The 22,250-nt window shown below is 41.8% G+C and overlaps 1 protein-coding gene across 1 annotated transcript in view; it reads right to left on the bottom strand.

Moving 5' to 3' along the window:
• kcnh7 (potassium voltage-gated channel subfamily H member 7) overlaps nucleotides 1-8,433 on the bottom strand; it is a gene marked incomplete at both ends in the record, with an annotated part of 55,590 nt that extends 47,157 nt beyond the window's left edge. Inside the window, 2 exons of the mRNA XM_080752771.1 lie at nucleotides 7,294-7,524; nucleotides 8,358-8,433. Coding sequence (XP_080608897.1) covers nucleotides 7,294-7,524; nucleotides 8,358-8,433 — 307 coding nt within the window. The remainder of the gene's footprint in view (nucleotides 1-7,293; nucleotides 7,525-8,357) is intronic.
• Nucleotides 8,434-22,250: the final 13,817 nt, after the last annotated feature.

Below are 22,250 nucleotides of genomic sequence, written 5' to 3'. Positions count from 1 at the left end.
TATTTTGAAAATGTGTGCCTACTGCCGAATATTAACATGCCCAAAACAGGGATACCAGGATTACACATACAGGTAGTATGGTCATTATGAGTGGTTGTGCAAAACATTTAATTCTACAAGACAAAGAAACACAGCTCACGGATTTCCTCTCTCATCCCAATTATTTGTATCCTACAAGGTAAAACTAGCTATAAATCTAACAACTCAGTCAAGAAGGAGTATGTCAATTAGAGTCCTAAACAGAAGCAGATGTGCTATTTGTCTTCATTATATTGTCCAATTTATCCTGCTGCTGCAGAAATGGGGAGCTGTGATCGAAGTCATTGTCCAATGTTGACTCTAAATGGTCTGTCTAATGTTCTCATGCTTGCACCGGTATAGTAGATGATCTAGCACTGAGGCTGATGGCAGCAGGAATGCAGATTAATTCTTCAAACATGCCGTATATGCCCAACACACTGATAAGCTGAGAGGCTTAACTATGGGCAGTGAGGAAAAACATGCATGACATGACTAGCATCCCCCCACTGTGCAGTAGTTTTATGTCAATGAAAGAGGGATGACTCCATTCATTCCTTCACATCAACAGACCACAAGCGAACGCTTTCCCGTGCTGGCCGAGCAGAGCCTTTTGCACCTGTGGGAATGAATAGTCATTGTGTGTAGATCAGCGCACTGTTCATGATGGAAATTTCATTACAGTAGATTCTATTTCCATCATGAATTATTAATAAAACCCTGCCACTTAATCATGGAATCTTTTATGCTACTCTAATGAGGACTCAAAGATCAAACGTCATGTTCGGACGACTCTGTAATTTATGCAAAAAATGCAGTACAAAAAGCAACTATGCACTTTCATTTACCAGCATTTAAAAAGAATATTCTTTATTCAAAACAACAGAATGTCGTGGAGCTTCACATTAATCTGAATCTGCTGCAGTGGAAAGACACAAACTCAAATTTTGTACAGCTTTTTTTTTTAAGAGGAGCCTACAGCTCCAGACCACTGCCTGGTAGGACTCGCTTCTAATGAATACTGACATGTTTATTGTTTAGGGCTATTTTGCTTAAGCCGATACGCAACTTCACTGGGGCATAGTCAATCGGGACTGGGGCATGTTGAGAGAGGGCATGCAAGCTAACCCTTTGTTTACTCTTTTTTGCCTTAAGTGGCAATATCTCGCCTCACTGATACTGCTGTAAGCCACACAGCCCGGCCTAATTTCATCTTCAATCAGTGTCTTCCAAGCCATCAAGGCTAACTAGCAACATTAGGTTTAAGTGCATAGCATTTATGTCTGCCGTTCTCAGTTCTATATTCTGTGCCCCATGGTTTTTCACCTCAGTTCAGAATGAACGTTGGCATAAACTCAGACTAAATGCGAAGGAAGTTCAAATCTGTCATTAGCTTAAAGTAACTGATTAAGAGGGGAAAAACCCAGATGGATTTGGCACGACTAATGGATTACTTCCTACGGTATCAGCATCCCATGAGATGAAAATATGAATTCCTATCGTAAGTGAGGCTTGTTCCGTTGTGACGTTCAAAGCTCCATCTGCTAACTAATACACTTTGTTTCACATCCTAATTAGGGACAGCCATGCTTGCAAATCACCCCTTTGTAGAATAGATTATGCTTGTCTTGCTATAATTAACGTAATAATTATCAGCTACACTATGTTTTCTCTTTAAGACAAGGTAAAGTTACACCGTGTCATCAGATATTTTCATGATGAAAAGAGAAAAGTTTAGCTTTGCTGTGACTTCATCCCCAATTAAACCTGATCTTTAAACATTTTTATTATTTTATATTTTATAGTTATGGCAATCTTCTCATCATAACTTGAATGGGCTTACTTCAACTCAAACAAACATCCCTGAACATGATAATAAAGGAAAGCTCTGGATGCGTTTCAGCACGTGCCGTGAGAAACCAAAGAGGACCGAGAACGATGAAAAATGCATGTGCTTTTCCTTTTGAGAGCAGCCATCCAAGTTTCTCTGCGGAACACCTCGTGCTCAGTGGGCACCCAGTGTCCCCTGGACCCTCCGCCTCACCACTACCGGACCCCCCCCCCCCCCCCCCTCAGCATGGGGCAGGAGGTCCTTCACTCCCCTCGGAGGGGAGTCTCCTATGAAACCCTGCACCCACGCGTAGCACATGGCCCAGATCATTCAGCGTGGTTAGCTAAGCTAAGCTGCGGCTGTTATGTAGCCATTATCCATTTAACTTCCCTGCGCTGAGCGGTGTCAGCTTCCTTTTGTTAAGTCTCATTCAGTTACAAAGTATTATTACACCCCGAGGAATAGGATAGTTTTACAACGGCAGTAAGGGAAAGCATTTATCTCATTGATTATGCATAATCTTTTGGGGAGGTTGAGGGGAGGCACGCCTTTTTTTCCCCCCGCAACCTTTCCAGACGTTCCAGTATATGGCAGGCTATTGGTAACACAACAGTTAGTTTTGCTCGAGGATGGAGAGGGAAATCCATGCCTCTGCTTTTGATATCCCACCAATCCTATCCTATATTAAAATGGTGCAGGCACGTGCACACATAGACATCAAAAGGGGCTTCAGCCCCTGCCCTTTTATCTGTCTGTAAAAAGTGCCCTATCCAGACCATGAATGCAGTTTTTACTATGGAGAAAGAAATGCAAATGCCCTGTTTCCATGCCATACCTGAAGGCAGCATTCAAGAGAATTGCCTTGTCCAAACTCTCCTGAACTTGAATGCAGCATCTTATGTTGAAATAATTGCCCTCTCTGTGTAGAAATCCATGCTGTTACGTCACATCTCCAGTATTGACTTGATTATGCTTAGTTCAGTGTGGTATCACGCACCAAAAATAGTCGACCTCCAAGCTCACAACGCGTCGCACTGTGAGGCGTTGTGAGCTTGGAGGTCTGCTATTTTCGATATTTCCACCAAAAGGCCCCTTTACAAATTTCAGCCCCTGACCCTCTAACATTCTCTGCACGTCCCTGAAATGGTGGGAGGGTCAGTCGGTCGGTCAGTGGACCACCACCGGGGGCTGTCTAATGCACATATGGAGTCAAATGCACATATGGAGATCAACATGAACTGATGTCAGACACAACAGGATACTTCAGAAAAAGAAAGAGGAGCACTCGTCAAAGAGTACAGTAGTTCAACAATATACTAGTCTTGGGTGCACGCCACGGTCCTTGTTCTAAAGACACAACAGGAACCGTGGACATTTTCAACATGCACTGATGTTAGAACCAAAGGAAGGGGCCCCTGGGGCCTCTTCTATTGTGTCTATTGTTAACCACATGTCCTCTTATACATCCAACCCTGGCAACAACAACAATAAAGTGGAAATGCCCTTGTGACTTTGCTGTGCCAGTGCTGTTTTAATGTATGTGCTCTGCAAAGTGCCGCTACATCTAATGTACTGTATGCGTAAGTCGTAAGAAGCTTAACACTTTGACCAAAACTTCATTGTCCCTGATGTCAGCCGCAAACCCTGACAGTGCATTTTACTTTCCAACTAAGTCTAAAGATAGGAGGGTGAGGTGTGTGTGTGTGTGTGGGTGTGTGTGTGTGTGTGTGTGTGTGTGTGTGTGTGTGTGTGTGTGTGTGTGTGTGTGTGTGTGTGTGTGTGTGTGTGTGTGTGTGTGTGTGTGTGTGTGTGTGTGTGTGTGTGTGTGTGTGTGTGTGCATACATTTGGGAGTGCATGCGTGTGTGTAAAAGTGCAAAAGAGACAGAGAGTGGAGTGCAAGCGAGAACACACTTGCAGGCTCCCGAGTCTTGTGAGTCATACCTGATGTAATGCTAGTTAATAATGTCTTCACCTTTCAAAGTTCATTCTCTCTCTCTGGGCATCTCCCCCACCCCCCCACCCCATGTTGATACATTTTCGGTTCTCTTGTCAACATGGATGATGTGTGGTTTGTGACTTATAGTAGGTGCGTGGAAATATAGAGGGCTTTAGCTAAATGACCTGTTTAATATGAGGGATTAACTGATTTGTATGGGCACTGATAGCTTAAAATGGGGTCAAGAGAGGAGACATGGTGGTACACAGCTACTTTCCACCCCATCAGCTTCAGTTTGTAGAGGATCCAACTTGAATCAATAGCACTATGGCGCTCAAGGATGTCATGAATGTTTCATTTGCATTCCCCCTATAGCTGTGGGAGCATGTGGATTGTGTCCTCTCTACGCATTTAATGCATTTGCTCTGTAAGCTGCTCATTCCCAGTCACCACACTGTCAGCCCTGACATCTTTATTCATGAGCACAGCCGCTCACTGTAGCTTCCTCTGAGGAGTATTAAGAGTCGTGTCCTGAAGCCTCGATGCACACCAGGGAGGATTGGGAAGGGAAGGGGGTAACGATTATGTTGGGAAGGCTTCTGTGGATCCTTGCGCTGCCACGCATTACAGACAGATGAAGTGTAGACGGCGTAGCACTCAGAGCACGGGAGACTAAAGCCTGATTTGCACTTTTTGGGGACATGCTGTCACACGACAGAAATAATGTGTTTTCAAGTGAAAAAAGTTGCAAACATTATTTTTGTCAAGCTACATGTCACATGACACTTCATCGGTGAAGTATAAAGGCTTAGGTGAAGTTGCCTTGAAATCCTACTTGTCACGAGCTGAGCCGGGAGAGTCGTCGCCGGCGGTCCCTGGAGTACTTTGTGTAATTGTCTTGCAGGTTCCTGAAACCATCTATTCAAGCGGAGTCGCAGCATCTGGCTCAGGTTTTCCCCTTGATTAGCTGAAAAAAGGCTTGGGCCGACGGCTGCTGATGCAAGATTAAACATGCATCTATGGCCTAGAATTTCATCAAGATCATGATGAAAATTTCAAAATGCCTGCCCCTTTTTAATGATTAAATAAAATCTCAAAAATGCTAATGCACTGAGGCTATCATTTGAAACTAAATAGTCCATATTAGTTCATCAACTGGAATATGAGTTTAAAGGCACAAAGTTGTCCTTTCGCAGTGCAAGAAGGCTAACTGCTTTTCTATAAATAAAGAAATGCGGAAATGCAGCAATATTTGCTTCTAAAGAGTCAAATGCCAACTATGCCAATCATTCCAACTATAAAAACCTCTCATCTTGTTGCATTCTGGAAGGGGTAATTTTGCATTGACTTTAAAGGGCTATATCATGCTGACCATAAAGAACCTTGCCCAAGGATGGCAGGAGGAGACAGCATGACTGCTGCCTCAGCAGTTAACCAAGGACTAGGATTTGTGTGAAAATGTACAGTATGACAACCCCTTTACAAATGGCAGGGGTACAGGTGCAACACCAAAGACCAAAATAGTTAGCGTACAGTATAACACAAGGGATTTTTGTATAGCAAATCTGCTGTGAGTATGAAACACACAGTACACCTCTAGGAGAATGTTGAACTGTACAACGGAGAGTTGTACAGTTCAGTTATACAGTTAAATATCACATATACAGTATATATAGTTATACCTACTGTACACTGCATGGGAGCAAAAGGCACAACAACATAAGTGTACCGGTATACTGAACTCATTCTACATGCTGGACAAGTGGAGACTGCATGTAGAGCAAAATATATTCAAGTATTTCTTCATCAAAGCAGTCTGGAATTCAAAGGGAAACAGGTGCAGTACAAATTAACTTGCTGTCCTTCTCTTTCACTCTCACTCTTCCTCTGCCTTTCTAACTTGCTCCTTCGCTGCCTGCCTGTCACTGTTCTGGCCTGTCACAGCAGACAAAACGGCACCATGTCATCATGGCACTTCACCAAGCCCCTCCTGATCGTGTCAGCTGCGATCTGGTCTCTGTTGTACGCATCTTAGCCACAAGGCCAACAGGAGCTACAAATCACACGTTTGGCAACCAGTACTTAATTGAGGCACCCGTCCCTATGATGCTGTGTGAAATGTGGGTGCCAAATATAACGGCACATGTAATTCCACTCCTGTGTCTGGTCTGGTCTTAATACACCAGTTGAGACCAGTTGTGTCAATGTTGTGGTACCTGCCATGCAAATTATTACAGTAGACCTCTTTCATAATGCGGTGGGTACTAGTTCATTATTGCTCCCCCTCACTGCATTACAACAGTAAAACGTACACACGCAGCTCCACACCAGTCAATAAACGTAAAGATGAGCACTACATGTGTACCGTAACTCAGCCTGTACACACATTTGCACACTCTCAGAGTTAAATGAACACTCAGGATTTTACTGTGTAATATAGAATATCCTCGCTGTTTTTGCCTATCAAGGGCAATGTCTTGTTCTGCCAGGGCCAGGGCCAGTGCTCAGAATGACAGGTTACATTATGGGATGGATATATTGAGCAGGTGAACTAGGTGAACTCTCAGGGACAACATGGACATTATGTCCCTGCGTCAGAGTACACTGTCAAATCTGGAGCGTTAATTTAACCATGTAGAGCAGTGGTTTTAAAGGAGTAGTTGTTCACCCCCAAAATGACTTTTTTTCTATTGATTAGTCACGCCATGGAGAGTAGAGTTCAATAATATTTTTGGGTTTTTGTCACATTCCTAAGACAAAAATTTGTTTTACCCCCATTGATTCCGGATGGGGACCCGTTTCGAAACGGGTCCCCATCCGGAACGAATGGGGGTAAATTTATTGTTATCACATTTTTGTCTTAGGAATGTGACAAAAAACAAAAAATATTATTGAACTCTACTCTCCATGGCGTGACTAATCAATAGAAAAAAAGTCATTTTGGGGGTGAACTACTCCTTTAAACCCTTTTCATACCAAGGTCCATTATTTATTGGCCATGTGAGCTGTGGACCACCGTTTGATGAGATGTAGCCTCTCAGACCCAAAACTTCGAATATTTTGTTATCGTTGGAGGATTTTGTCCACAATTCCATGCTGTATTGATATGGTATAGGAGAGAAAACAGGCAAAATTCTTCTACATTCTGTAATTGTGTTGACTTTTTGTAAATTAAGTAAGGAAGATGTTTAACAATAATTTACGGGTCCATTTGGTTTCATTTTACACTCAAGAGTAAAAGATCTACAAGGGTCCATTTGGTTACCAACTCTCCATCATTTAGCTGGGGACCACCTGGAACCCCCTCAAGGACCAATGGTGGTCTCAAGACCACTGGTGGTCTCCGGACCACTGGCTGAAAACCACTGATAAAAAATATAAAAAAGGACCCATAAGAAGAGTCCCAATTTTATACTCTCACTGGCAGTTAAATGAACACAGGATTCCACGGTGTATTGCTGTGTGTGACACACAGCAATACACTGTAGCAGCAGGTCACTGACTCACCATCTTTGCGGTGGTAGGTGATCTCCACCTTGCGCTCGTCGGATCCGAGCAGAGCTTGGGCAACCTCGCTGATGGCATGGCTGTCGGTCAGCTGGCCATGGAGGAAGTCACAGGTCACAGGCCTCTGCATAATGTCCGGTCGGGAGAAGCCGGTCATCTCGCAGAAGCCATCGTTGCAATAGATGATCGCACAGTTCTCCACCCTGGCATTGGCTATCACAAATTTCCGATCTGCAAGAACAAACGACAATTGTCTGGGCTATTTGCTGTGGAACATTTGACCCCTCTCAACCTTTATTGGTGTCATATCATGGAAATATTAAATATATATCTATCTATATATAATGATAGGAAAGAAAACAGCTATAATAAGCCAACACACACACACACACACACACACACACACACACACACACACACACACACACACACACACACACACACACACACACAATACATATACAATATATATATACCTTTATACTGTATCTATATATCTATATCTATCTATCTACGCACAATACATATACAGTGTGTGTGTGTGTGTGTGTGTGTGTGTGTGTGTGTGTGTGTGTGTGTGTGTGTATGTATGTATATATATATATATATATATATATATATATATATATATATATATATATATATATATACACACACACACCTTTATACTGTATCTATCTATCTATCTATCTAGCTATCTATATCTATATATCTATATCTATATATCTATATATATATATATATATATATATATATATATATATATATATATATATATATATATATATATTCAATGCAAGTATGTGATACATAAAGAATAGCTTTACCTTACTTAAATAATGTTTTAAGTAACCAATGAACATTAACCAGTGAAACTATAAATCTCACTTATATGCTGTGGAAATATTCTTACACTGACTAAGCATTGCTCATTTAGACAAGTACGCTAAGCTTTCAACCAGAATATTCTTTTATAAAGCTAAATAAAGACATTCATACTGTACAATTAAACGTTGTTACATTAGCCTATAGCCACGGAATGTAATTTTTTATCAAATACTTACTTTGCCCTTCGAATTTCCGTATTATTATTCCAAGAAACGTGTTTTGTGGCGCAACGTGACCTCTTCGCACAGGCATGTTTGGACACGGAATATCCCAGGATCTTGAGTAAAAGTTACAGTTGCTGGCTGATATTTTCTTCTCCCCAAATCATACTCGGAGCAAGTAGGCTACTACTCTACTTTCAATTACCTTTCCTATAGTTTGCATCGAAGAGTTCCTCAGCCTGCGTGCGTACCAGAGCATTTAAATGCCTCCTCACCGAAACGCACGGAATCGGGGAGGATAGCTTGGGTCAGATCCAGTTCGCGAACCATTTCTCGTTGAAGATGGATGGGATCTTGACGTCCTCTGTAGCGGTGTGTGTTGGGCGAACAGAGCGGACCAGGCTTCATATGCCAAGGGGTGTGACGTTTCTCCCTGGGGGCTTATTCCACCATCCAGTAAGGTTAATTCCCAGCGTTGCACGTGTAGCGAGACATAATCGGAAACGTAGCCTACTACGTTTCTACAAAGAAGGGATTTAGTGTAGTTGTCATTTACTGCACATTTTGTGTAAATAATCGTTTCCCCTTTGTTCTTTCAATACGATTAGAATTGTTTAACTGTCTGGGGTCTCCTTTAGAGCTATGAATGAAATTAACAACGATTCTGTGACTGCTGCGCTGTCCATGGTGCTGAAGTTTCCGTGTAACGCGGCAACATTTCCCCTTGGGGAATTGAAAAGCAATACAGTAGCCTGCCTGCTTCACTGAAATCACCACGTTTGCTGCGCATTACAATGTTTTTCTGTCTGGGATTAGTTTGATTTAGGCTTCAGTCATAAGCCAGTCTTTTTTGATGAATGGCAGCATTCATACCAGAGAAATACTTTTAAGTTCAGCTAATCTCATGCAAGCTATAACCCACAGGCAGGCAGGGTAAAAAATAAATAAAAAAAGCAAATGTGTGCATAATGCAAAGCCCCTCTTACAGTGCTGAAACATCTGTCCCAGTATTTCAGCAGGAGTCCATCTTCCATCTGGCCCATTGAGAAAACAGGCTGAATGGAAGGCAAATAGACCAACACATCATATCAGGGGAGAGTATGGTATATACTTTCCCTGAACATTAGTGAACTATTGAACACTAGTGTGCTTTAGTGTTGTAACTGCTAGCTTAAATAATGAATGCAGTAGTGGTGGAAGAAGTACTCCGATTATTTTACTTTTACTTAATGTACATGTAAATACCTGTAAGTAAAAGTCCTGCATTCAAAACTTTACTTGAGTGAAATTTGAGTTTGGCAGTACCAAACGCAAAAGTGCTCATTATGTTCCATTACACAATCATATTTTGGATTGTAATGCATTAATGTGTGCACTCTAAGGTTGCAGCCTTATACATGTGGGGCTGATTTGTATTACTTAACAAAAATAATAATAATAATAATAATATTTCAATAATAATTGTGGAGTAAAAGTACAAGATTTGCCTGTGAAATGTAGTGGAGTAAAAGTTAATAACTACTCAAGTAAGGTACAGTAATATCATGTTAATTGATAGAAACTGTAGATGCTTGCTCTATAATGCTGCTGCACTAGGAAAAGGGTGTTCGGATAAATAATGTTCCCAACATTTAAAGTGGTGACAGTATAGTTGCAATATTTCAAGAGACAATACAGTAATATTATTACTGGCACTGAATATTTACCTGGGGGGAAACACATCTTCAGACTCAGTTGTTTTGTTGTGTTATACATTTAGAATTATTCGTTTAGACATGTTGTCACTTGTCACACTCATCTCAAATCTAAAGATAACTTAAAGGCTGGTGGCAAAAATACATTATAGGACAGATAGCATACTAGCATGGTTTGGCCCTCAGCTGGTGTGATATTTGCGGCCTCAATATTGCCTCTGAGCTTGTGTTGAATTGCTAGTGAAAACACAGGATTTATTGCCAAGAAATTGAGATAAATATAGGATTCACGGGTAAGAAGTCCCTTTTAAAAGATCTTCTCTTCAAAATGATCTCATCCTTCCAGGATATATATATATATATATATATATATATATATATATATATATATATAAAATACATGTATTGAAGGACCATATATATATTATTTTTATTATTATTATTATTATCATTTTCAAAAGCCAGTTGGGATGGTGAATTTAGTGCTTAAAAGGAAATATGCAAGACATTGTGTAGTGTTTTCCCTCCCCCTGTACTCATAAACACAAACCCCCCAGGCCATGGTGCTTTGTCTGCTGGATTTTATTAAATCACTGTTGCATTAAGCCAATCTAGAGCCCTCATCCATTACTCACAACACAGCTCCAGTAGAACCCTCTCAGAGGACAGCCATTACTCACTAACAATCCAGTTAGAGGGAAAATCATGACATGTGTTCTCTTTTGTCTGTCTCGTTTAGTGGCGTCCAATGGAAATCAGTGGATTAATTGGCCATTGTTGGCATTCAAGTGAAAAGAATATCATACAGTATGGTGGCTGAGGTGGGAGTGAAAAATATGAACACCGTGGACACGACGCCTCCTGGAACACGATTTATATAGGCATATGTGCTGTGTGCATGAAGTAGAGGAAGGCATTGGAAGGGTGAGGGGTGATATTTACTGACCCCATTCAAGAGCTCTGCACAAGGCAGCAGGCAACAGTCTCCCATGGAGGCCTACTGTATGTGCCCCTGGGTAGACATATATCTACCCTAGCATGTTTGTTCATCTCACAAAGCATCTGCCACCCCAGTGTGATATGTACGTTTTGTTATACTGTATATATCGGTACCGCAGCTCTGTGGCTGTGTCTGCCTCCTTTGCCAGCGAAGGAAGCAGATTTTTTTTATTAATCTTAAAAAATTGTGAAAATAGCAGATCTACAAGCTCACAACACACCACAAAGCAAATGCGATGTTTTGGGAGCTTGTAGTTTGGCTATTTTCACTATTTTCAAAATAGAGCTCAAAGGCGCTGTAGTTAAAATAAGTTTTAAATAGCTCTATGATCTGATACTAATAATTGCTACAGTATAGTGTTTGTTCAGTAACTGAGGTTTTCCCATCTCTACAGCTCTTTATAAATAGAAAAGGAATTTTGAAGGTCACGGGCCAATGCACTGGATCGGTTCGCAGCAGAGTATGCGGTGGCTGGATCAGCATCTCCAAATCTGAGGCCATGGTTCTCTGGATTGTGCACTCCAAGTAGGGAATGAGACTTTGCCCCAGGTGAAGGAGTTTATGTATATCAGGGTCTTGTTCACAAATGAGAGAAAGGGGAAGACGGAGAAGGAGATCAGCCGGAGAATTGGAGTACTGTAGCAGGAGCGGTATTGCAGTCGCTGAATCACACTGTTGTGACGAAAAGAGAGTTGAGCCACAAGGCAAAGCTCTCTGTCTACCGAGCAATCTTCGTTCCTACTCTCACCTATGGTCATAATGTTTGGGTCCTGACCTTGTTGTGGATACAATCGGCTGAAATGAGTTTCCTCAGACCGGTGGCTGGCATCTCCCTTAGAGATAGGGTGAGAAGTTCAGTCACCCGAGAGAGACTTGGAGCAGAACCGCTGCTCCTACGCTTGGAAAAGAGCCAGCTTAGGTGGTTTGGGCATCTACCGTAGTACGATGTCTCCCGAGAGTCTCCCTAGGGAGGTATTCGTGCATAGAAGCACGATTACTCGTCCCACTGGGGACAGGTCCCCTGGCAGACCAAAGACCAGATGGAGGGATTACATCTCCACACTGGCCTGGGAACGCCTGGGGATCCCCAGGGGGGAAGTGGATAATGTTGCTCAGGAGAGGGAACACTGGAAATCTCTGTTGATCCTGTTACACCCGTGACCCGATTCCAGATAAGTGGTTGAAGTTGGATGAATGGATGGATATTTAAGGTTGGGATATGGATTGCTACAGAGTGTTTGTTCAGTAACGGGAGTCTCCATGTCTCTCCAGCTCTTTGTTAAACAGAAAATGCATTTTCAGGTTACCAATTTTATCGAATCAGGATAGAGAACTCAGTCAGGATAAAGATTAAACAAGTGAAATGGGAAGTGATGGCACAAAGAAAGGAGTAGACAAAATTGGAACTGGAACACTATAACACTATTTACTGTTTATTAAAGAGCTGAGGAGACAGGGGGACTCCTGTGACTGAACAAACACTCTGTCTATAGCAATAATCACTATCAGAATATAGTGCTTTTACCATTTAACAAAACACTTTTAGTTTCAACCCCCAAATATAACTTTTACACTACCTTGTTTTAATGTTTAATTCATAATGTATTTGAGTCCTGAGGGTCCCTTGCAAATGTAGTGGAGTACAGTGGGGTGAAGCCCCAAAATAACTCATACTCATTTATGTACTTTGTTAGTGTCCACCACTTGACATCTGACTGGAGACGGACTGGATGTTTAGAAGGGTCTGCTGATCGGATGTTCAGAAGCAGCTGTACTGTAGATAACATTAGCAGAATAACTCTTCTTTATAGTTTACCCATATAGAGGACAGATGCAGCAGTCAGAACTCTTTCATTTTTAACCGTGTGACACATGAATGATGCTGCAAGCCACTCCAATGCAGCTCTCTGTCCGTTGAAGTTAGATGAGTGGTTACTGCAATAAGAGTACACTTGCACAATTCTGAGTGTTCATTTACCTGAAACTGGTCATGTTATACACTCTCAGGGTTAAATGAACACTAAGGATTGTGCGATGTGTAAAGTCTATGATCAGTCATTCCAATATGGTGCATCTATATGAGACACATGACATCATGGCATTCAAATACTCCATCTATAACGAGTGTTGCTCTCCGCCAAAGGAAGATAGATAACTAGTGCAATCACAAGTTGCTATTAGAACATTGACAGACATATCAGATACCTTGTTTTGTGATCCCACAAAAAAAAGGCTTTCAGTATAAAATACACTTAACCCCAGAAAAAATATTAATGGATTCAGGAATATCTCCTCAATGTGACATGCATATTGATTTACACTGCAATGCACAGTAAGTTAAGGACTATGCTATGCCAGGCACAGGGTCCAAACAGAACACGCAACACAGTTTACATTTTTAAACATGTTCTCTCATTGCATGGCATGTTAATGTTCATTCATTCACTTCCCTTAATCTCTGAGAATTTAGAGCAATTTGAAATCAGCAGCGACAGTAGCAGTCCAGTGGCCAGTGGCCTAATCCAGGTCTCACGGCAGTGGCTACATTTCTGTCCTCTGCAGTGACTTCCTCTGGTCTCTCTCTCTCTCTCTCACACACACACACACACACACACACACACACACACACACACACACACACACACACACACACACACACACACACACACACACACACACACACACACACACACACACACACACACACACACACACACACACACACACACACACACACACACAGTTACGATTATGGCCATCCTTGGGAAACAGTTGTAGGGCTTATTCATTGTCCGTATAAACCATTACTGGTCTCCCTGTGTCGGGTATGTAATCCACTAGTGGAAAGCGTTAAATAAAGTGTGGCTGTTTCATCTGCTGTGCGCTACCCCACATGCCACAGCATGCTGCTCAGACCATCTGCCCTTAATGAGACAAAAGGAGAAACAGAACAAACTTAAGGAGCTGACTGAACACCTTTGCCTTTTTTGTGTGACTTAAATTACATCCTCTTTATGTTAGAGGATAGGATCACGTCCTCCACCTCTGTTACAGATGAAAGCTAGATCAGCTAGATCAAGCTGATTAGTGTGAATATACATTTCCAGAAAGCCTTGCATTATTTGCAGGCAGGGGAAAGCCCAAACTAATCAATGGCTGTGATGACAGTGATATTTTTTAGGGCACTGTGGCGGATACATTACAAGATTGTCTTACATACTGAAGACAAACTCTTCCAATAATTTCTTGCTGCTTGGTCTAAACAGCTTGTTTTGAAGCCTTCCCAATTCCCCCTTTTCCATTCATTTGGAAGGTGAGAAATAATGCACTGACTGTCCCCAGTGTCACCTTTCTCACAGAGGTTGTTAAGTCCTGGGTGAATACACCCAGGACCTACTTTCTAGACATGAGCGCCAGATGTTGCCACCTACAAATACAGTAGGCTAGTAGAACGTATTTTATGTCTTATGCTCTCTGGCTTTCGTTGTTTGTTTATTTGAAAAGGATCCCCAATAGCTGATGCAATGGTAATCAGCTAGTCTAACTGGGGTCCACACAAAAACAGATTACAAAAAACATTAAAATAGAAACACATTAAATTGCATTAATTCATATTAGTCACATCAATATAAAAAACAGATTAAGTAGTATTAATTCACATTGCAGTTACATCATTATAAAACAGATTAAAACAAAGGAAATAACTATACAAGAAAACATGTTTAAAAGGTTTAAGTAGCTGACTGAACACATGAATTCAACCGACTGAGAGAAGGGACCAGTCCAATGATTCAGAGCCTGTCTGTCGCTACAGCCTAAGGAATGGGAGGACACTCACACAACCTGTGAGTCATACACAAAGGTACCACATGTTGTTCCTCCCAAGAGCATACAAGCTTTACCAGATGTAATAGAAACCTTTTTGTTGTGTTTTTATATTTGATTTGTTTTTTTAATAGAGCAGTCATCTTGTCCGATTGAACTGAATTGTAAGAAACAAAATTCAAACTATTATGCTATGATGTTTTCTAATAAAACGAACAATAAAGAACACAAAAGAACACAAAAGAAAGGACACCCACCCCTACATTACCAAGACTAACGCATGTTAGCAGTGAAACCTCTAAAATACTGGCATGGCTAAAGACTGGTGTGGTTGGGAGATCGAGGAAGACTTGACAGACATTTATATAGTCCCCAGCGGCTGGGGCCCAGCCTGGTCACAGGAGCCAATCACCAGCAGGTTCCACCCAGTAATCACTCTTTCATCATTCACACCAGCTGATACTCAACCAGTTACTCCTCACCACTCATTCTCTCTCAAACAAAACTGTCTCCACTAAACTCTCTTTCCTATTGTCTCCACTGAGACCTCTTCCCTTATCGCCAGATTCGCCACTGAGGCGCCTTTCCTCCTGATGTCTCCACTGAGACCTCACTCACGTTCCTCCTCACTCTTACCATCTCCACTGAGACCCCACCCTTACTACAAATGACAGCATGAAACACGAAACAGAACACAGAATCTCTACATCACTGAAAACCAACGCAACTACACTGAGATGCATTCTCCCCCATTCTTCACCTGAATAGCTAACTCACTAATATCACACATCTCTAAAAACAAGTGCAAAAAAAATAATCTTAAAACTGAGGGCAGGTTTTGGTTGTCAGATTACCGTATTTTAGGACTGAAAATGAGCTTACGCAGACTGGAACCCCCAAATTTAGGTTGCAACAGCAAACAAAAAAAATCTTAAACTGAGGGCATATACTGTACAAGTTTGGTTGTCAGATTATTTTAGGACTGAAAACGATTTTACACAGACTGGTATCCTGGCAGGTATCTTACCTAACAAACTAAAGAAACACATACAAATAAATAAACACAAAAGAAAGGACACCCACCACTAACCCATGTCAGCAGTGAAAGCTCTAAAATACCGGCATCAGCTGCCATTCTCAAAGCTGTAATTGTAGATTCACCAGAAAGCCAAGAGTCAGGGGCACGTTGGCGCAGTGGTTAGCGCTTCGCCTCACAGCTAGAAGTTCCTGGGTTTGATTCCTGCCGGGGGACACTGTGGGCACTGGGGGCGTGTTCCTCCCTCCGCGTCATCAGCACCCACACCCTAGGTGGGGTTGGCGATAGGGCCTTTCTGTGTGGAGTTTGCATGTTCTCCCCGTGTCTCCTAGGGTTGATACCCTCACAAAAACATGCAGTAATCCTGGTCTCAATAATGCCTGGCCAGCCGGGGCGCTTGATGGAGGGGAAAGGAACTGGTTGGAATAACGTGTTCCTTCCACGCGCTACGTCCAAACCAGGGAAATCCCCACTGTCAGGTGAAAAGAAGCAACTAGGACTCCTCATGCATAGAAGGATGCATGAGGTCAGTCCGTTGCCTCCCCAGGCGCGGCAGAGGGAGAGCAGAGCCCAGGATTACAGCTTAGGCAATTGGCACTGGGTGAAAAAATGAGTTACAAAATTGTGCGATAAAAATTTAAAGAAAAAAAAAGAAAGCCAAGAGTCTTCAATACATGTACTGTAGTAGGGAGAATTAAGTGAAAATGTGTTACGCGGTAGCCTAGTTCCAGACCCTGAATCGCTAGCCACACCCCTTTAATTTTTTTGTTTTGGCGATTCAGGGGTCTAGAAGTGCAGTGCTCTCATTGAAGAGTCCTTCCTCGGTTGAAAATCCGATCGGCGAATCAGCGTCGTGAATCAGCGTCTTGTGATCAGCATGGGTGGGGGTTTCCCAGAACTCATGTGTGTTTCCAAGTACACCAGCGCCGCCGCCGCACTGTACCGCGCATCGCGTCGCGATAAAATGAGGTAAATTGCGGTAAAATGCGATCGTATCGATCTCGCTATGAAACACCAGTAGCAGGCATGTTATGTTGTGTTTGATTACTAGTTCGTAGTGCTCGTATTCTGACTGTTTCTTTGGTTAGCAAGTAGCACTAGCAAGCAACAGGCTAGCCACTAGCCAGCCACACTATGTCATGTGTTGGTCGGTGAACCAATCGCTGAAGACTGCCTCTTTTTGGCAACGCCCATCCCTGCAATCGCCCTGGGGGGAAGCACTTTCAGACTGAATAATGAAGTGAAACGAAATGTCAATTCAGGCTGAGTGTCAGGCTAGTTACGCGGTGGATACAAGCATGACCCTTGGGTCATCCTAAAACATCCTAGAACTAACCCTAACCCTAACCCTAACCCTAACCCTCACAAACACACACCGTAGAGCACACATAACACCGGTACTAGCTGCACTTCATTGGCTTCCCATCAAGTCCCGTATTGATTTTAAAATCTTATTGCGACCGTTAGGGAGCAGTTTACTACCAAAACCTCCACCGGCCGTCCGTCCGTCACACGTCACACGTCACACCTTTGTTTGTGTACGGTGTGATGTCATATATCTTCAGTATGACACCAGTAAGACTCCCTAATCGGGAGATAAGCGACCGTTGGTCGCTTATCTCCACAAATAGGCCAAAAGTTTGTTTTACCAATTATCAAGACATACGGGCAGTTGACAGTTTGCCATGGTTGCTCATTGAAGTTGAATCTCCATATATGGAGACATAAGTTGCTCATACCATAGCAACCATGTTTTTTACAGGGCCTGGGATTGATGACATCAGAAATCTCCATATATGGGCATGAAAGGGATTTTGTTTCTGGAAATATGTCTGTGGGGTGCCACATTTGGAATAAAACACTTACATCACACATCTGGATATCCATACAGCCCATCTAGTTTGCCTGTGTCCATTTATGCCCATATATCTGATGACATTGGGACACTGATCTCCATATATGGGCATAAAACTTATGTTAATTAGTAAAGCCTGGGGATCTCCATATATGGGCATGAGGGGTACCCTAAAAGGGCATCATCTGGGAATAGCAAATATAGTTATCCTAGAAAGTGAAAATCTTACATCAAAGGCCATAACTACCTACCTACCACCATACTGCATTCCTCATTAAACTACCTACCAGTAAGATGCCTATAGGGAGAAAAGCAAAGGGCGAGGTTGCACCATTTCTTGGTCTTCTGGCCAGTGATGTATATCGGACCATTTAACCATATATGGAGACATCTGGTACCCAAAGATATTCACAGATATGGGCTTAATATTGATGACATAAGGGATCTCCATATATGGGCGTAAAAGGGATTTGGTTCCCCTGGCATCACAGGGATCTCCATATATGGGCATAAAATGGATTTGGTTACCCTGGCAACACGGGGATCTCCATATCTCCATATATGGGCATAAAAGGGATTTGGTTCCCCTGGCATCACAGGGATCTCCATATATGGGCATAAAAGGGATTTGGTTCCCCTGACATTACAGTGATGTCAGTGGCTGGTTCTACAGAGGGGATCTCCATTTATGGGCATAAAAGGGAATGTATGTATGATGATGTCAGATATCATAGACGTCATAGGACTTTCACATAACGAATAATTGAGTAAGCATGTAAACCCGTAAAATCTATATTTGGGCATGGCTGATTTATGACCTCATCATGATGACACGAGCAAACACAGCTGAATTGTATAAATGATCAGTGCAGAAACCAACAGAAGTATTTGACCAAGACTCTTCGATTTAAACATCAACAAAGGTGTGACGTTTGTTGATGGTCACAAAGGTGTGACGGACGGACGGACGGACGGACGGACGGACGGTTGGTGGAGGTTTTCATAGTAAACTGCTCCCTGACGGTCGCAATCACACCACATGTGTACACAAACCTTTGTGTACGTTGCTGTGGCAACAGTCTGTTGTTACTGGTCTGTTAGTGTACGTTAGCAACCACCTTAGCAACCATGGTTTTACCCTAGCAACCAACTGTTTACCCTAGCAACCAACTGTTTACCATAGCAACCATGTTTTTTACCCTAGCAACCAACTGGGCATAAAAGGGATTCTGTTAGGGATCTCCATATATGGGCATAAAAGGGATTCTGTTAGGGATCTCCATATATGGGCATAAAAGGGATTCTGTTAGGGATCTCCAAATATGGGCATAAAAGGGATTCTGTTAGGGATCTCCATATATGGGCATAAAAGGGATTCTGTTAGCTGTTAGTGATCTCCATATATGGGCATAAAAGGGATGCTGTTAGGGATCTCCATATATGGGCATAAAAGGGATTCTGTTAGGGATCTCCATATATGGGCATGAAAGGGATTATGTTAGGGATCTCCATATATGGGCATAAAAGGGATTGTATCCCAGATGATGCCCTGTTAGGAGATCCACACTAACAGAATCCATATATGGTTCTACCGACAGCTGCTATAAGCCAACCCTGGCGATAAGGTCTGAGTCGAAGAAATGCTTCTTTCCTGGCAAGAATTGCCCCTTTATACTGTAGGGCTCGTTTGTGTATTGTATGACATCACGCCACATCATCGGCTGAGGACTGTGTGATGTCATCATATCTCCATATATGGAGACATAAGTTGCTCATGCCCAAATATGGGCTGGTGAGGTCAGACTTAGTGTGATGCGTAGGTTATCTCCATATATGGAGATTCAACTTCAATGAGTAACCATGGCAAACTGTCAACTGCCCGTATGTCTTGATAATTGGTAAAACAAACTTTTGGCCTATTTGTGGAGATAAGCGACCAACGGTTGCTTATCTCCCGATTAGGGAGTCTTACTGGTTAACATCTTATAAAGCATTACATGGGCTGGCCCCACTGTATATCAAGGACCTACTACACCCTAAGCCCAACACGCGCTCCCTCAGGTCCTCCGACAAAGGCCTTCTTATTGTCCCTACAACTAATCTGGTCACTAAGGGTGACCGGGCCTTTGTGGCAGTTGCCCCAAAACTCTGGAACGCTCTACCACTGAATATAAAAAATGCAGAGTCAGTTGAAGGCTTTAAGAACTTGTTAAAAACGCACTTATTCCGTCAGCATTTTGTTTCATGAAATGTTATTCTTATATTTACTTTTACATGACGGACTTGTGCAGTCCTTTGTTTGTTTCATTTGTTTCTTTTTATTCTTGTGTTATTACTACTATGTGCCTTATTTTAACTTGTTTGTGTATACTTTTGCCCATTGTACAGCACTTTGTAACTTTGTTTCGAAAGGTGCTTTATAAATAAAATTTACTTACTTTTACTTACTAGAACGGGTGTGCCCTAACTAAGAAATCTTAAACAGGAAGTGAGTTATGGACAAAATTCCAAATGGCCACCTAAACTGTTGACAGTTGCCTCAAAAGACACAAAAGGTCTCCAAAAAGCATAACATTTGGCATGCATGTCCCATGGGTCATCCTAATTAAGACATCATAGAAAGGGTTCCCAAAAAAATATTAAACAGGAAGTGAATTATCGAAAATGGCCGTCTATACTGTACAGTGTTGGCGATTGACTCAAAAAGCCTATAGAATTTTTGAAGCTTTTAGCCCATAGAGGCATACAATTTGGCACACACGTCCCTTGGGTCATCCAAAGAGACATTCTATAAGAGGTGCCCAAAGGAATCTGAAAGTGGGTTATTGACAAAATTGATAATGGACACCTACAGTGTTGTCGATTGACTAAAAAGACAACTAAAGAATCTCATAAAAGCATAAGATTTAGCACACATGTCCCTTGGGTCATTCTAAGACATCCTAGAAGAGGTGCCCAAAATAATCTGAAACAGGAAGTGAGTTATTGACAAAATTGAAAGTGACCGCCTATAGTGTTGACAGATGATGCAAAAGACACCTAAAGAATCTCATAAAAGCATGAGATGTGGTACAAATGTCCCTTGGGTGATCTTAACGCATCATACAAGGGGTGCCCAAAAAGGTTTTAAACAGGAAGTGTGTTTTTTGGCTAAATTCAAAATTTAAAAAGAAAACACAAAGGGACGTCATAAAAGTGTATAATTTGGGAGGCACATTAAGTGCTTCTTATTATATCCTAGAAGGGATTCTTTATTTGTTTGTTTGCTTGCTTGTTTATAATTTAAACTGTTTAGGAAGGGACCATGTTGAAGAAATTCTAAATGGCTCTTTAAACAGTTGACGACTGTAGTCTGCGTTATGTTTACATTTACACATCATCTTATTTATTTTATCTTTATCTTTTATTATTTTTATCTTTATCTTTTATCTTTTTTTTACTTTACTCTTTGAATCTACTTTATTTATCTAACTTTCGGCATGCTGTATTTTGTATATTCTTATTTATTCTACTCTGCATCTTATGGTACTCTTCATATTCTTATTTTACTCTCTGCATCTTATGTATTTTGCACTCTACATCTTCTTGCTTATTTTGCACTCTTCTTTTTTGTGATTAGTGTTTAGTAACTATTCATGCGTGCCATTTCACAGTTACCAGCACATTGGCATAATGCTGTGCAAGGTAACCCAGCATCCCGGCATCTACAGGGGCACAGCTTTGCAGCCACACTTGAGTTCTCTACAAATTTTGGCAGCCTCTCGCAAGTGTCCATAAAGGTATCGACGAATCAGCGACTCTAATCCATCCATATTTTTCAGGAGATGGTAGAGATTGCATTGCTTTCAGGCTTCTGGACCAAATGCCAAAACTGATCGATTTGAATGTTGTAGCAGTGCCTGCGTGGGAGGAATGTGAGACTTTTTGAGCAAACAGGTCCTTCCTTAGATCATTGACATTTTCAATGTCAGTTGTCTTATCATCGAAGACCCCCTGGAAGACGAGATGATGCATCTTAAGAGGTTTATTCTCATATTTTCCAATTTGTAAATAAAATCATACAGAAGACAGGTGTATATTTCAAGCATTGCAAAACTGTTTGATTCCTGGCTAAGCACTTAGATTAACAATCAAGTGCTGGCCTAGAGGTACAGTACAGGCGCATACCACATAGGCTCTGATGCCTGACAGCGTGACGTGGGTTCGAGTCCTGATCCCGACGACCTTTGCTACATGTCACTCCCCATCTCTCTCTCCCCATTTCCTGTCAGTCTCTTAGTTTTGTTTATCTTTCGTTTAAATATTTTTTTCAACTAAGAATTTTATGTACCACATCATGTTGAATAGCAGTGATTTTCAGCGAGTACAACAAAGTAAAGGTCAAACACTGCTCCTGGGAATTCATATCTATTGCTGGCAGACATTGTTGTCCAGCCTGGAGTAGCATTCAGGGGGAACAACCCATAAGCATATTGTGACAGATTATATTTATTAGTGT

The sequence above is a fragment of the Nannobrachium achirus genome, assembly GCF_963921795.1.
Source record: "Nannobrachium achirus genome assembly, chromosome: 22".
NCBI lineage: Eukaryota > Metazoa > Chordata > Actinopteri > Myctophiformes > Myctophidae > Nannobrachium > Nannobrachium achirus.
The sequence above is the reverse complement of the archived record's forward strand: the minus strand, read 5'-3'. Positions and strand labels throughout refer to the sequence as shown.